This window comes from Ambystoma mexicanum, chromosome 6q, assembly GCF_040938575.1.
Source record: "Ambystoma mexicanum isolate Mex_15411 chromosome 6q, UKY_AmexF1_1, whole genome shotgun sequence".
In the NCBI taxonomy this organism is placed as follows: Eukaryota; Metazoa; Chordata; class Amphibia; order Caudata; family Ambystomatidae; genus Ambystoma; species Ambystoma mexicanum.
The window spans coordinates 1,397,378,745-1,397,396,523 of NC_090937.1; the positions used below are offsets into that span (position 1 = coordinate 1,397,378,745).

Here is a 17,779-nt window from a genome sequence, read left to right on the forward strand (position 1 = left end):
CCCTCTGACTCACAGTTCATTCCCCAATCAAATAAGAAATGGAAGTTTGACCAATTAGAAGCTGAGAGAGAGGTAGGGTCAGTGATGCTAGAACACACCCACATTCTAACCACATAAAAGCAGACAGACAGGACAGATAGGGACCTTCAATTCCATTTGCTGCAACGCGCTCTGCCGGACCATACAACATCCAGAGATCCAGACTTTACCTCCATCAAACCTCCAGAGAGCCGAACTAGAGACTTCAATCTATCCAGAACTAGAGACCAGACCAGAGGGAGAAAGCAGTGCTGTACCCAGAGAGAAAGCAGTGCTGTGCCCAGAGAGAGACCAGAGGCGAGTCCAAAACCCTGACCAGATCCATGGCGAGGCCCATTTCACTCAAGAATATAGTGTGAGTACCTAGAAAACTGTGCAGAACCAATCTCTTAGTTAAAATAATATAATTCAATCTATTTAATCTAAGTAGAACTGCCTCCTAACTGTCACCTGTCATTTGTAAAGCTGTCACTTGTCATTTTCTAGTCGCAAGCTGCACTTGTCTTTTTGAACTTTAAAATTTCAAATCTGAAAAACGACCTTCACAAAATCGCTCATATCTCCGCAACCGTTTGTGCTAGAGACTTGCAATAACTTTTATTTGAAAGCTTAGAATCTTAGCTTTGAATCGCACCTAGAACCGCATTCCTACCCCTTATAGTTTTACCGCAATCGCGGAACACGCATCCGCGAATTTTGCCGCGATTTGCAAATTTCTTCACATGTAAAAACTGCTGCTGCTTGCCTTCCATTTGCCAGAAATTCGTTTAACCTGCTAACTATCCCTGCCCCATTGCTAGTGTGAGCCTGGACTAATATTAACTAGATACCACTCACCCTGAACCTCTGAAAGGGAATTAAAAAGCATTTCCAGCACATTTCTCATCCATTGCTAGCACATATCAAAGCATTTGGGCCTGTGTTTTCAAAACTCCTATCTGTGTTTTAAACTTCTGTTGTCTAAGCTTGGGGGGGATTGAACTGAATCACATTTGATTGCATTTCTGAGAACTGTGTGCTTCCTTCCATTTCCTTGCCTTGCATCAAGGGGGGGAGGGGATTGCCAGAGAAAAGTGATTACATTGTTTGGTTGAAATCATATTGAGTATTTCTGTACTGCATTCATTGAATATTGCATCCACCTGAGCTTACATAAAGCATCCTCTACCACATTATACTTTTGTTCCTATTTACCAGTGTGCTACCTTATCCATTTCATGTCAACTCCTTATTGATTATAGAGAAGCGTGTTAGTGCCAGATTCTCCGTTATTAATCTTTGTCATCTCAGATTAAGTGTGCTATTCAATTATTAATTTATTATAAAGCGTGATATAATATATATTGTTTAAGTTATCAAATAAACCTTTTAAACTTGCAAAACAGAACTACTTCTTGGCTCAGTGGGGTCAGGGGGATTCCAAGAGAGGGGTGTTATATAGGGGTAGTCATCCAGAACGCATGAACTGGACCTAAAGATATATCAATAAGGGTTTTCATTCAGTATTATAGACTAGGCGTTGACTTAGCTGTAGTGTTGAATTGAATCCTCTTACAGAACTAAAGTGATATTTAGCTGAAGCCTCGCTTGAAGAGAGTGGATTCTGCCTGACAACTACCCCCGACAGGAGAGGGAATTCAGCAGCTGTGTTCCCAGGCCTGGCTGTATCCTGCTGCCCCTGCCAAAAGGAGATGACACCTCTCTGATTGAATTAGGTGAGTGGCACCTGGGGACTAGAGGAAACTAAACAAAGCACTGTCCCTGGCTCAGGCAAATGTTTTATTGGGGGGGGGGGTCGTAAAATGTCTTCCTCTTGGGAGAAACTGGGAGGGGCAGTGCCTGTGAGAGCAAGCTGAGCTTGGGGGAAGTGGATAAACCAGAAATTCCACCATGTGCTTTGGAAAACCACACCCCTTTGGGGCCAGAGCATGATTTTAAAAAGATGGATAACTCACAGTGCGGACCTGTCAAAATTATATAAATAACATCATCATTCTTGTGATTTTTCTGTGCACATTTTAAGAGGTGTTAGGACCCTGTGGTATGTTCTTGGGGATAGTAGCGGAAAAAAGGTTGTTACTCCAAATGTATGCATGTTAAAAATCTGACTTATCATCTGAAACACATATCCCTGGTGCACATTTGTGTAAAATCTGGAAAGGTTTAGAGGTCGTTATCTGGATGAAAAGGGGAGAATTCTGTCATAAGTGGACACGACATCTTACAAAGATAGGGATCGGATGGTTTGGTGCTAGAAAATATGTTAACTGGACATATAATATTAGAAAAATGATATGTATTTGGATCAGAAATAGATTTGGGTGCAATTTGACAAGGGGAGGATCCTCTGACCCTAAACCTACCTCATCACTCTGACTCACAACTCAGTTCCCCCAATCAAGGAAGAGAGGAGGAACTGGCCAATGATAAGTGAGAGGGGCAGGCTTAGCTAGGCCCAGGCACACACCCATTTTCAAAACACATAAAAGGAACATTGAAACCCAGGTAGAGACATTCACTTTCCACTTCTTGCGGGACACTTTGCCGGGAGACTCCAGACTTCAAATCCATTAATCTCCAGAGACCAGAGATCCAGAGAGACCAGAGATCCAGAGAGACCAGAGAACTGTGCAGTGCTGAGAGCAGAACCAGAGACCAGACCGCTGTGAAGAACCGCTAGCAGAAGTCCAGCCAATCCTGACCCGATCGTTGACGAAGCCACATACCTGTCTAAGTTTATAGTGTGAGTACCCAGTCAGGACTGTGAAAAACCCAATCTCTTAGTTTAAAATAATCTAATCCAAACTATTTTAGCCTATTAGAACAGCCTTCCAGAATTGTGTCATTCTGTCATCTTTAAAACTGAAAACTGTCATCTGTCATTCTGAGCTTTAAAATGTAAAATCCGAAAAACTACCTTTACTAAATCGGCCGGATCTCCGGAACCGTTTGTGCTAGGAGCGAGTTTTAACTGTCGACTTCCTACTCCTTATAGTGCCTCTGTAATTGCGCTCGACGCACGCGACTAAATTGACATTTTGCTTAATTTCAGCCACGTGTAAAAATATTCGTCCTTGCTTTCCCTTGCTGAAATTCGTTTGCAACCTGACAATCATACATAGAGCATTGCTAAAGTGATCCTGAATTAATTTAAGTATCTCTCACTCACCCTGCACCTCCTATAGGGAATTAAAAGCAATTTGAGTATATTTTTCACTTCATTGCCACCACATTTAAAAGGATTTTGCCTGTGTGTAAAACTCCTACCTGTTTTCCTATAAGCTTGCTAGGGGGGATCTGAATTATATTTAATTGCCTTCCTGAGAACTGTGTGCTGTGCTTCCATCTCTTTACCTTGCATAAAGGGGGGAGGGGTGAATTGTCAAAGAAAAGTGATTACATTGTCTTTTGTTGAAGTCACATCAGGTTTATTTTCTGTACTGTATTTTCATTCATCATTGCATTGTCCTTGAAGCCATAAAAGCATTCTCAGATACTTTATCCTCTCTATATCACTTCTAAGCCATCGAAAACAGTGTACCTCTGTAACATTATCCATTGTTGATCACTATCATCTTCACAAGTGTGCTATCAAATATTAATTTACTATAAAAGTGTGATATATATATATATTGTTTAATTTTCAAATAAACCTTTTAATTTGCAAAACCAACCTACTTCTTGGCTCAGTGGGGTCAGGTGGATTCTAAGAGAGGGGTGTTATATAAGGGTTGTCATCCAGAGTAAACGAACTGGACATAAAAATATATCAATAAGGGTTTCCCTCAGCATCCCAGACTAGGCATTGACTTAGCTGTAGTGTTGAATTGAATCCGCTTACAGCCTCTTTCAGTCAGTAGAGGAGAGTGAATGAAGGATAGTGACGCCAGAGTGCCAGTGTCAGATGGAGACATCCAGATTTCAGAAAGTCTAGTGGAGGAGAGCTGGAGTGAAAGTAGTCAGTAATAAAGGACCTTTTGTTGCATACAGACTGGGCATTCCAGAGGGCAATGTTCAGTTGATGAGGTAAGGAAGAGTAGAGAAGTTGACTGTCAGAGGAAGAAAGTCGAGGTGGATAGGTGTTAGAGGGAGTTTCGAATTGTGAGTTTTATGATATGGGTAGGAAAGAAGGAAGTGTTAGCATGATTGGAGAAAGGGTTGGGGAGGTGAGTAGGAGAGGTGCAGGAGTGAATGCACTATAGGTGAGTAGCACAGTGTGGAGAGACAGTACAGTAATTAGGAAGCTTGGGGTACTCACAGGTCCAACAGGGAGAAAGGCAAAAGCAAAGGGTCATAGGCTAAGTACTACACAGCGACACTCTAGTGACAACATATGAATTCAAGATTGTACTCACCTTCCCCTAAACTATAGCGGAGCCGGACATCCCAGGCATGCATAATGTCCTTATTGTCAAAGCCCAGAATAACAGCTTGAGACAGGCAGACGACGACAAGCGCTTGGCTCATGCCCTCATAGGAAAGGCCGGGGTCCAAGCCACATATGTCTTCCAAAGTCACGCTGCAGCGTTCCTTGTGTCCTTTCACTCGCTCTGACTTATCCTTAAACACGAGCATCAACAGGCAATCTGGAAAAGATGCGGCTGTTAGTAGAGCTTGGACGTTGTTACGTCAGAAATCCTATTCTGCAATCGCATGATGCAAATTATGGCTGCACGCATTATTTTCGCATCAGAAATACTAAAGCACGCAAAATAGCTCACAATGATCATTGGAAATATGATAAAATCACTCCGATCAATGCAACCCAACCCACCCATAGAATTACAACAATCAAAAATACACAGATCATGGCGAATAAGAGCCTTCACAAAGTGACACACGATGTGTACAAATGTCCTAAAACAACAGCGCCCATCAAAACAGGAAAAGGTGTTGAAATCACTGCCTTACGAACGCTCATTCACCATATATAAGCAAGTGCTCGGTGGCGTTTGTCTTTGATATGCCAACCTGCATTTGTGTCAGTGCCAATACCAACAGCTCACTGACCAAGGGCTTGAATATTATGGTTAATACTTTAACATACTTGTATTTACCATGTATGATCGATTTATATTATACGTGGAGAAACGTATGACTTGCTTGGCTATGGAAGTATCTGCTGTCTATCCAGAAATGTGCAGTATTTCTAGAACAACCGAGATATAGGCCAGAGCATATGGTGTTCTCAAGCTCACAGATCAAATTCCAAAGCAATCAATTCTTGGATTATGAAACTACAAGCTGCACCCGTCGTATCAAACACCCATCTAGCGCTTTCTCTGTGCGCTGTTTATGCTTTCTGTGTGCTTTTCCCTCTTTCTGCTATCTCTCTGCATGCTCTGTCCTTCTGTCTACTCTTGCTTTGTGCTTTGCTCTCTCTTTTCCTCCGCCTGCCCTGTCTCTCTGTGCGCCCTGTCTCCGAGTCCTTTTTATTGTTCTCCCTGGGCTCTACTTCTCTCTGTGCTTTACGGTGTGTCTCTCTACTCTAGGTGCATTGAATGCTCTGTGTGCTCTCCCTCTGCTCTGACTCTTTTTGCACTATGTGAATTCAATCTTTGTGCAGTGTCTCTCTCTGTAGTCTGTCTTTCGGGGCTCAGTCTCTCTTCGCTCTGTGCACTCTCTATTTGTTCTCTTTCTCTCCCTCCTCCGCCCTCTTAACCAACAGGGGCTGTTTCCTAGTGGGGCCATGTTTCTCAAGGGTTTCGGAGATGTGTGAGGGTGTTAGTGAAATGTTACCACCTAGCAGAGTTCTGATTCTATACACGTTTAATAGAAATCAAAAGGTAGGTGAACTTGTGTATATGAATACTGTTTGCTTAAGGACAGCACGGAGCCATTTGGTTTTATTGGAATTTAGCCATGGGTGTCTTGTACCTATCCGCCTTCAGACAGAGTCTGTACGGACAGAATTGGAAACGAATAAGTAGGCATGACATCAAACATGTAAGCACCCCCTCTCCCCTGTGTACCTATGGGAACACACAAATCAAATGCATCAATTTTCAGAGAAAGTCGAGGATTCTGGATCCAAATTCTGATTAAACCCCTCTCTAATGGCACAGCTGTGCTTGAAGTTATATTTCAGTTTGTACTTATAAACAATTTGTTAGCTGCCAACTCCGAATCCAGTTGCTTCGTGCAGGGGAGTGTCCTGCATTGCAAGAGTGTGTGTGTGTGTGTGTGTGGGGGGGGGGGGGGGGGGTTACGACGAATAAAGTCCTGGTACTTTCTCCCCCAAATGCTCCTAGGAAAATGAATGCTAAACTGACAATCCCCATGTGATGACTTGACTCCGTACTCTCTGCCTGCAACATCTGGACAAGAGTGGGACATGGAGCTGTGTGCTCTTGCTCTGCTTCTGGCTCTGCCCCTTATTGGGCCTGTAGCAGGGGAGTTGCTAGGTCTGGAAAAGACCCGGGGCTAAACTGATGTCGGAAATGTTGGGACTGGGGGCTAGCTAGTCTTTTGGCTGTAGCTCCTGAGATTCTATCCGGGGCTACAACCAAAAGATCAGGGGCTATAGCCCCCTTAGCCCCCCCCCCCTAGCAACGCCCCTGGCCTGTAGTGCAGTCAATGGCCTGGAGTGGGACAAAGAGCGTGGTCCTGTTATGCTGCCCATTGTGCATGGAGGGTGCAGAGCACGAGCATACCGCCACACTGCTGTCTGTGTCCTGCACCAGACCACTGGTCAGCAAGCAGCCAAGTCGAGTAGGAGCACACAGCAACACTGCTGTCCCGGACAGGATGCCCAGAAAAAAAGTAATTCCACAGCAAGAAAGGGGTAGACTGGCTGCCCCAAAATGCCAAACTAGGCAAGTAATTGCACACCCGCTTGGTTCATCATGGATGGACTGTCATGGTTTCGATGGGAAGAAATTGGGTACTAATAATGACACTTATTATTCCAGCGCTTGCAAGTGGGATTCTTCGGACAAGGAGCACTACAGAAAATGTGTACTTTATAATCGATACAGAAACATTTGCGCTTTCTTTAAAAAACAAGCATTGGCAATGCAATAGTTTTGGTGTTTACTGCTGTTTGCATTTTGCATTTATAGGTGCCAGGGTGCAAGGAGGGGCGTGCAAGGTTTTAAAGGAGGATGCGATAAGGGGTACAGATGTCCAATAGAATGACAGGGGGAAAAGAGCAAGGGACGAAGCCATTGATAGAGGGTGCCATCGATGATGAGCCAGAGGAAATATGAGCGAGAAAGAGTGAGAGTGAGAGGGTAGGAAATAAAGCAAGTGTGTGAGAGGAAGGATGAGAGATAGGGAGAGGTGGTGGGGTAGGGTGGGTGTGTTGTGAAATAAAGGGTGGAGGGGGCGAGGCTAGATAGATGGGGTAGAATGTGTCATGGGGTAAAGAGAGAGGAGGTACAGGTTGAGTAGAGAAAGAGGGGATAGGGTGGGTGCTGGTAGAGGAGGGTAGGGTCGGTGGACAGAGGGGGATAGGGCAGGTGGATGGGATAGACAGCGTTGGGGTAGTGAGGGAGTAGTGTGGGTGCGATTGTGCGAGCAGACAGAGTGCAGGTAGTGTGGATGGGTGTAGAGAGAGTGGAGTTAGAGTGGGTGGGTGCGGGTAGAGAGAGTGGATAGGGTTAGGAGGAGATGCAATATATCTGAGAGCGAGTTTGACGCAATATATCAGAGTGGGCTTCACAGAGCTAATGGGCTAAAGTGAAAAGACAAGATTTATCAACGTGAAGATTGTATGATTTCACTTTGGAGTTGACTTAAGCAAGGTAACGAGAAGGCTTTAATTTTTGTTTGGTTGTTTTTCTAAAAGTAATTGAAAAAGATTTTGTTACTTTAATGATATATTGTTTTTTAATCCAAAAAATTGTTTTAAATTTGTATTTTTAATAATGTTTTGTATTGTAAACTTGTTTAAATAGGTATCGTTGTGTAATTTTGTAAAGGTTCTTCGAACCATATACAAATAAAAAAGAAAATTTAAAAAAGTGAAAAGGGACCGGGTTACTATGTTACTATGACTTCTGATGCCATCTGATATTCATGCTATGTCACATCAAGGTTTGCTTTATGGGGTTTCAGGATTGTCTGTGCCTGCCATAATCGTTTTCCCAGATGGAACCAAACATTTCTTTCTGCCACCACTGGCATCTTTAGTTTACCTCACCATCCCCAATCAATCACTAACATCTCCTACCACCTTAGAATACACCCAACGGCTCCACAAGCCTAACCTTTATCACATTAACCAATATGGCGACTAAGCTTTCCCTTCTAGCCCTAGCACACCACCCCCATCGGCAACACGAAAGTGCTATCGTCTCAGATCTTGCACTCACCCCTTCCAATACTTTCCCAAGTGTATCAGCGATCCCATAAAAGTATAATAGCGCGCCAGCCGCTACTGTCTTTAACAAAAAAACAAAAAAAAAGAAATAGGCTGGATGTTCAACTTTGCAAAGAACAAAACTTCAGATAAAAGACTAACAAAATGCATTTGAAAAAAACGGGGGTAGGCGGGAATCGCGTGTCGGTCAATGTTTCAAATGTCTATGACAAGTCCAGTATGGGTCGCAGTAGCAATCCCTGAAGGTTTAGCTATGGTGGTTAAATGTAAGAAACGTGTATATGAGGGAAGAATTACGAGTTTTGATTGGTCTCTATGGCAGTTTTATTCTTTATGCTGAAATCCGTTTGTACTGCTCTAAACAGGGCCTTGCGTTTCTTATGCATCAACATGAACCACATTGTGCTCAACATGCTCACACACCCGTGGCCCCATGGCTTCTCTCTGTGTTGAGAAAGAATGCCTCTGTCGTGAGCTGACTGGGGGCACATTTCACCGACTGGGCATAGATATCCCTTACCACTGACGCATTCAGATCACAGGCGGGTACAGTTGCTTCTCGTGACTCAGAAGAAAACGCGCCATTTCCCTGCACCGCCTATTTCCTTCAAATGGCAAAAGCATCTGTGGGGTGTTCACTAAACCTACGGTCATTTATTGCAATGCTTGCGTGCTTTGTGTCTCAGCGCAAGCATGTGAGCCATGCGCAACAGTTGCCCCCACCAGCTGAATGTGTACAAATCCATGGCACAGTTACAACTTTGTTCGCTCTGCTGCAGTGGCTGGCTATTAAAGCAAGCTATTGTGCACGTGCTGTTGCTTGTGACTGCTTGGTGGCATCCAATGCATACACATCAACAAAGTTAAAAGTGTTACATTTGTCAACTCCAAAAATTGGAAATCAAATGAATCTTCTAATGTTCAATAAATAAATGAAACCTTAAAAACACATGGGTAAGACACATGCACCGAAAAGCACTGCAGAAATCACATTCTATATCCTCATTTAAACACCAGATACAAATATTATTGGTGTTGTACATCATTTCCCTCTAAAAACATTGAAGCATGAACAGCACAGTGGTGACTGGCATTAGAATTTACTTGTCAATTTTATAATGGTACTCTGACACACTGTAGCACCTGTTACAAAGTAGCAATACTGTATTGATTACTGGAAGCCTGACATTACTTTTAACAGGTTGCATTGTGTATAAAAGTAAATGAAAGGCCACATTGTATCACTGCACTAAGGGCGAGCGTGCTTGCACATACACACACTTGAGTGGAGTATGAGACAGATAAATACACCTTACATATTTTACTTTCCGTTTTATTGCCTGATGTATAGTGCAGTGATACAGTGTGACCTGTGTTTCTTTCAGACAGGATATAGCCTCAGCAGAACAATGCCAGTCTTCTAGTAATCAGACTCTTCTTGTTACTTTATAACTGTGGCCATAGACTGGAAAAGATGCATTTTAAAATGGCAGCGCACAGGAGTCAATGTAAGTGCTCACTTTAGGGCTAATTTAAATATCAAGATGTCACCTGTAATTACTTTTGACAAATGATTCACAATACCACACATGTGGAATCACGGCAGTCCTTTGTGGACTACACTGGATTCCTCTCCACGCCAGGATACTATTCAAGACTGCATGTATCATCTACTAAGCAGTCCCATGAAGCACACCAGTGTACCTGGCGGCGAGGCTCCACACATCTGGGAGCAAATCGACTAATCGCCATGAATTACAACTCTCCCTCAAAGAGAGGACCTGTTAGGCAGAAACCCGTGCAGTTCCCTTAGGGAACACTGCAAAAGATTTAGGACTACAGGTGTTAGCAGTAAACCCACTTGGTAGCAGTCCGTACCACCCAGATTTACCTGGTAGCTGTGGCTGAGCAGTCAGACTTCTCTCAAGAAGAGTTAGGCAGTATGCAAAGTATACACAATAGGCACTCAGACACAATAATACAAGCAAACACTGACCAGAGCTTTGGTATCAAAGTATCTAATTATTTATTTAAAACACACTGTTTGAAACCCTCCAGCACTCTTGTTGTAAAATATTCTAGACACAGTTACTATTGTAATATATACACCCCTTTTTCCTTATCAGATAAGTCTTAGTAAAACACCACTTATTTTCATACAGAGGTGAGCGCTTGACTAGATAGCACTCCAATAAGTTTGTGAAAAAGGGAGGGAAAAAGACAGAATATGGAAAGGTACACCACTCTAAGATTTAGGAACACTGTTAGCAAGGCAGAAGAGCAAAAGTCACTGGTGAGCCAAAGTCCAAAGGCTGGGCCCACTCTTAGAGAGAGCAGAGCACAAATGCGCCCAAGATCACACAGTTACACTAGGCTTAGAAAGTCTTGCAGAGAGTTCAAAAGGAGTTTAGAGAGGCTCAGAAAAGTTTAGCCAGGGTGTCCCAGGCTAACCCACGTTCGAAAGCCGGGGACTAAATCTACCCCGTACAGTCGGTGGCAAGGGAAGCCAGGCAGGACACGGTACCTTAAGTGGGAAGGATCCTCCAGCAGTGGCAGTTGTTCCTGGCAGTGGGTGCAAGTCGCGTCGTCGTCCAGGGGAAGAGAAGATCTCGACTTGGAGGAAAGATGAAGGTCGTTGCACTGCCAGGGAAGAAACCAGCCGCAGAGTTTTCCGGTGAAAGGTAGTACCTTTGTTTCGCGGTCGTGGTATCCCGGTTGCCGGGGTGATTTGCACAGGCAAGGCGGCCACGAGGTACGTCGGGAAGGCGAAAAGACAGTGAAACTGGTTATCCCCACCAATCAAAGGAAGAAGACTCTCCGGCGGGAGATCTCCTCTGTCGTTGGGAAAAGTGGTGAGACGGTCCAGCAGGGCTCCACCGGTGGTGTCGTCGTGGCAAGTCGGCTCAGCTTCTCCCTCGTTGGATTCTTAGGTCCTGTGGTGACTTCTCAAGTTCCAGTCCCCAAAGCCCTGCTTTTATGCAGAAAACCCCATTCACTCAGCCTAGCTCTCACTCAAACATGCTAAGTGGTGAGCCGGCCGGCTCACCACTTGGGTCAATCAGGACGGAGTGCGACTTGAGTTGCCTAGGCAACTCAGTCCAGGGTGCCTAAATCCCCCTCCACCCCTCCTAAGTATCCCAGACAGAGTGGCACCACTTTGGAAGGCTTCTGTGGAGAAGCCCGCCAAAAAGTGGAACAAAGGGCTCGACTTGGGTTGGAGTCACAGAAGAGAACACAAACGCCATTTTAGAATCAAGTTTTGGCAAAAAATACCAACCGGAGAATTAATATTAATTAAATAAACCGGCGGTATGTTCAAGGCTACCGTAAATAATTAAATAAAGATAGTAGCCTAAAACAATGGGAAATCCCACAGGAAAATATTTGCGGTTGAATATAAAAAGTAGTATCCACTGCCACCAGCCAAAACTCGATCAGGGGGGACGGAGACGTGCCCCCTCGACTAACAGACCCCGGGGCAATTGAATTGCCCCAGCCAGTACGTCCACAATATGATGGTTTGTACTGGTTCTGTTCAGAATGTAAGACTATGGTGACTTTACATGCCCTGGGAGACAGTAGTCAGTCCCAGGGTATGGAGTCTATACTGGGGGGTCACTATGACACCCCTGTGTTACTGCACTGAGGGTGCGGTGTAACACACATCACAAAAACACATGAAGCCCTATGGAGTAAAAGACCCCATAGCCCATTAAACACATCTAGATTCAAAGAAACACACTCAAATCATGCCCAAGAGTGAGGGTAAAAGAGTCTCACTCTTGGCAGGAGAAATAAATAAACCCCAAAAATCCAGCAAAGCTGCTGGGGGACTCACTAAGTTAGGAAATTCAGCCTAAACAGAGAATTCTCCCTAACAGGACCTGCGTGTCATGCACCCACCCTTTTGAACGCTGTATCAGCTCAGAATGCCATCATAACTCTCCGAATTAGAAAATCTCTGAAAAGGTACCTTTTCCAACAATACCTATCCAAGGACTAATACCAATAGGCACATAGACTGCCGCATAGTCTGCCGCACAGACCACAACTCACAGGACTGCGCTATTGTTAAAAGTCGACTGCCAAATACTACCTACCACCTGTGCAGCTTTCCGCTGCTTTCGAGTTAGATTCAGGTCTAGGTTTTAAACAATAACAGTAAACAAAATAAATGAGTTTAAATTTCCATGTGGAAACATTTGAAGTTTCAGTCTTATTGATATTTTGAAACTGGAGATAATGCCAAGATTCAGAAACGTATTTCCGCATGCATGGCTTTGATATAAGGTAATACACCTAGTAGGATTGGACTGCATGGTCTACAGGAACACTGACACTTAAAAATAAAAATAAAAACACAGTGATCACTGCTCCCCAAAACACCTGTCTTTATGGTTAAAACGTTTTTATGATTGTGACATCACTAGAATTTTCATAAAACACATAAGGCCTCATTACACGTGTGCCAAACAAAACACCCAGTAATTACCATTATCGGGTATTTTATCTCACTGTCAAATTCCACGTTTCGTTTTCGAACCTCTTATTTCCTCCTGCTTTTGTGTGGAGGGGGTTACCACACAAAAGCAGGACCGAGTGTGGTAATTACCACAGGCAGTAATTACTGGACACTATGGAGTCCTATGGGCCTCCAAAATCTGCCTAGTTGCCCTGAGCCTTGGACAGGGAGAAGGTGTTTAATTAGGAGAGTTGGTGTTTTTTGCAATAACCTAAACTAAGTTACCAATTAGGAGGTGAATGCTCAGTTGCTGATAGATGGCAGGGTCTCCAAACCCTCCCGTTGGAAAAAGGATACAAGGCCGGGCTGCCCCTATAGCTGATGTTATTTGACTTGGTATTGGAGGCACTCCTTCAGAGTATCGGTGAGAATTACCCGATTGAAGAGGTAAGCTTAAAGGGCGGTGTGCCTAACGTTTTAGCGTAGGTGGAGGACGTATACTAATGAGCAACATGAGTGACTCTCTGGGGCCAAGCCTACAGAGCTTTGCTGAATATAGTCAGGTGGCCAGATATTCACTAAACATGATGAAAACGGTAGCTGTGCCCCTATCATCAGGCTGCAGCAGAGGTCAGCAGCCAAGTCCAGAGTGGGATTAACTATTTAGAATATAGGTGGTCAGTGACCCTGTCAAGACCATGTCCAACAACATAAGAACTTTGATGGACATGGCAGAGGTAGGCTGAGAGAGATGATCAGTGTTCTCGCTGTGTGTGAAAGTACATGTGATCAAGATGAATTACCAGGTTACTCACCGTAGTGACCACCTTACTCCTAGTCCATAGTCCCCTTTCCTCCATACTTGTGGGGCATCTCTCCGTCCTGGGGGACGGGACCGGAGCACTTTGTAAAAAGCTTCCAAATTTTTTTCAGAAATGTGTCCCTCCTCTCTTTCCTGCGCGGGCCCCAAAACGCGGCTGTAACCCCGCCCACCTTGATTCCGCCCCGTGCATCGCCCATCAGTCCTTTTCTATCGCCAGGTCAAAGACCCATTAGCAATAACAGAGGAACCTTATTAGAGGGGACGGCGGGTGTATGGAGGAAAGGGGACTATGGACTAGGAGTAAGGTGGTCACTACGGTGAGTAACCTGGTAATACTCCTACGTCCCGTCCCCTTTCCTCCATACTTGTGGGAGATTCCCAAGCACTCCTTACAGGAACTATGGGTGGATGGAAATACCCCTTACTGAAACAGGTTCTTCAGCACAGCCTGACCAAACTGAGCGTCAGCTCTTGAGCTCATGTCGAGACAGTAATGCTTACAGAAAGCAGATGGGGAGGCCCAGGTAGCTGCCCTAGCGATGGACTCCCAGGAACATATTTCTGAAAAGCAACCGCGGCTGCCTTGCCCCGCACCAGGTGTGCATGGATACCCTTAGGAGGTTTCAGCCCTTGGACGGTGAAAGACTCCGTGATGCAGGTGGCGATCCACCTAGAAATAGTTGCCTTAGACACCGGCTTGCCCTGACTGTTACCGAAGTCACAAAAAGTTGAGAAGAAGAACTAAGCCCGGAAGTCCTGTCCAGGCAGAACTTAAGAGCTCTTCGGACATCAAGACAGTGTAGAACCCTTTCAGCCTCTGAGGCAGGGTTAGGAAAAAAGACCGGAAGGGAGCTCGACTGATTCAGATGGAATTCGGTCACCACCTTCGATAGAAAAGCCGGGTTTGTCCGAAGGACTATCTTGTCCTTGTGAAAGACCAAGAAAGGATGCTCCACCGACAATGCCTGGAGCTCACTCACTCTCCTTGCTGATGAAACGGCGACCAGAAAGGACACTTTCCAAGACAAGTACTTGAGGTCCACCGTAGCCATTGGTTCAAAGAGTTTATGGCACAGCGCCGTCAGGACTACATTTAGGTCCCATGGCGGGTACGGATTACGAACCGGAGGGTAGAGGCGTGTCAAGCCATCAAAATGCCTCTTCACCACTGGGTTAGTTAGAGAATAAGAACACAGGTCTGTAGAAAGGTAAGCGGAAACCGCTGAGAGATAAGTCCTGCATGACAGGACATGAACCCCTGACTCTGCTAGGGAGGACACGAAGGACAGCACCGTGTCAATCGTGGCCACCCTCGGATCCAACTTCTTCTCCAAACACCAATGACAGAACCTGAGCCCTTTACTCTTGTATTGAGATCTGGGCGAGGGTTTCCTGGCTGCCTGGATAATGCGCATGTTATCCGCAGACAAACTCAGATGCTCTAAAGACTTGAACTCAGGCACCATGCCGCCAAGCTGAGCGATTGTGGGCAGGGGTGCCACACCTGTTGTTCCCCTTGGTGAAGAAGATCGGGAGTTACTGGTAACCTGATCAGCGGATACACCGACAGGTGTTGAAGTTCTGAGAACCAAAACCTGGCCGGCCACCACGGGGCTATGAGTAGAAGGGAACAGTTTGCTGAGTTCTTCAACTTTCAAATTGCACAGTGAACTAGAGGCAGAGGCGGGAAGGCGTAAGCTCTCATGTTGTGCCATGGAATCTCGAGAGTATCCCCCAGAGAGGAGGCTCCCAGCCCCCCTCTGGAGGCATACTGAGGAAGCTTCTTGTTCACCGCCGTAGCGAAGAGGTCCACCTCCGTTGTGCCCCAACGCAAGAAAATCCATGAGAGGACCTCTGCCTTCAATTCCCACTCGTAGCTGACCACTGTCCGCCGGCTGAGGGCATCCGCTGTGACATTCAGCTGGCCCGGGATGTGCACTGCAAGCAGCCAGACACCATGAAGCACGGCCCATTCCCAAATCTGGATGGACAGGTCCACGAGGAGGGGGCAGACTTCGTTCCCCCTTGCTTGTTTATGTAATACATTCACACCACATTGTCCGTTCTTATGCGGACCACGTTGTTGACCATGAGCGGTCTGAACGCCCTGAGCGTTAGGAAGATCGCCAGAAGCTCCAAATGATTTTTGTGCAGGAGCTTGTCCTGAGGCGACCAGAGGTCCGAAACCTGAAGAAGATCTAACGTCGCACCCCACCCTAGAAGGGAGGAGTCCGTCGTGATCGTCACTATGGGGACCGGGTCCTGAAACCCTGCGCCCCCAGACAGATTGCTAAGAGATGACCACCAATCCAGGTCCACTCTCATGGAATCCAGAATCATTATCCGCATGGAATCCGGATCCACTGCCTGACGCCATGAACTCCGAAGAGCCATCTGGGTCCGTCTCATTTTGAGACGAGCAAGAGTAAGAGCCAGTACACACTAGGTCATGAGACCCAGAAGCCTCTGTAACCACCAGGCCAACATGCTCTCCGACTGCGCAAACATCTGACACGTGGCTAGCAGATCCGCCATTCTGTCCTCGGTCAGATACACTCTGCAGTCGATCGTGTTCCAACGAAAACCCAGGAAGATCAGGTCCTGTGAGACCGTCATGGAGGATTTCTGCCAGTTCACCGACAGCCAAAGATAGAACAGGAGCTGAAGGAGAGACTGGAGGTTGCCCTCTGCTGCCAGCGGACAAGGGCTGCGTAAGAGCCAGTCTCCCAAATAAGGATACACATGGATACCCTGGAGATGAAGATAGGCCGCAATCACTGACATCATTTTCATGAAGACACGCGGCGCCGAGCTGAGGCCAAAAGGAAGCACCCGAAACTGGAAGTGCTCCTCTCCCAAAGAGAAGCGGAGATATCTCCGGTGTGGATTCCAAATCAGGATATGCATATACGCATCCTGAAGATCCACAGCGCTGAGCCAATCGCCCATCTGTAAGGAGGAGCGTATCTGGCTGGGTGTGATCATCTTGAATTTCTCTTGGGGTAGGAAAAGATTAAACTGGGAAAGGTCTTGGATGGTGCGCAGGCCAGCCTAGTTGGGTTTGGGCACAGTAAACAGCCGGGAGTAGAAGACCTCCCCTCGCTCCCCAAGGGGAACGGGCTCCACAGCTCTGAGGTCCAGAAGTTTCTGAACTTCGGCCTTGAGGGAGGGTGAGCCTAACAGCTGAAAAGGAGGGTTGAGGGGTGGGGTAGGGGGTAAAGGTAAGCGGAAGCCCGCTCGAACGACTGACAAGACCCATCTGTCTTCTGTGATGGTCTGCCACGCCTCCCAATGAGACGCAATGCGTCCTCCCACCGGGGTCTTGTGCAAGCGCGGAAAACCCTCATTTGGCAGGTTTATCGGTGGCGGTGCCACCTGAACCTGATGAGGAGGCTGAGGAGCGAGAGAAAAGCGTTGTTGTCTACGGCGGTTATTCCCCTCAGGAGTATCCACTCTGCGAGATTTGCAGTCGAGGAAGCCCCTAAAACCAGAGGAGGGTCGACTTTGCGACAACGGTCTCTGGGATTTGAAAGGAGCTTTGACCAGAACAGACAATGATTTAGCCGTCTGAGTGCTATCCTTGGTCTTGGTGAGCTCTACATCAGTAGTAGAATTAAAAAGCTTCTTACCATCGAATGGAAGGTCCAACACCTTGTCTTGCACTTCCTTAGACAATTTAGTGGCATGCAGCCACGCCTGCCGTGAGGTATCAACCCCAAGCATCAGGCCCCGAGCCGACGTGTGTACGTGATGAGCCGCAGCCTCCAGGAGATCCTGGGCCAAGACCCTGGCATTGGAAAGGCCTCCTTTGAAGTCTTCCAACTTCTTGACCGGGATCTGCTCCTCAAACTCCGACAGACCTTTCCACATCCGCATGTTAGCTCCCACCAATTTCAACTCAGCGTTGGCCTGCCTGAGCTGCAAGGCTGAGTTGGCAAAGATTTTCCTTCCTAGGGAGTCCAAGAGCTTGTCATCCTTTCCCAAGACCTGAGTAGCCGTTGTGGAAGAGGATGCTGCAGGTCTGAATTGTAACGTAGCCACAGCCACCACTGTGGAGGTGGGAGGCGGACAAGACGACAAGGCCACCTCTTCCGAAGAATGCAGCCTGTACCTCGCGTCAATCTTCTTATTG

At 46.2% G+C, this 17,779-nt stretch overlaps 1 protein-coding gene across 2 annotated transcripts in view; it reads right to left on the reverse strand.

Annotated features, from left to right (window-relative positions):
• Positions 1 to 17,779, reverse strand: part of DOK7 (docking protein 7) — a 1,054,554-nt gene that overhangs the window by 931,926 nt on the left and 104,849 nt on the right. For both annotated transcript variants that reach the window (XM_069632037.1, XM_069632036.1), the window contains exon 3: positions 4,395 to 4,625. In XM_069632037.1, the coding sequence (XP_069488138.1) occupies positions 4,395 to 4,625 (231 nt within the window). The remainder of the gene's footprint in view (positions 1 to 4,394; positions 4,626 to 17,779) is intronic.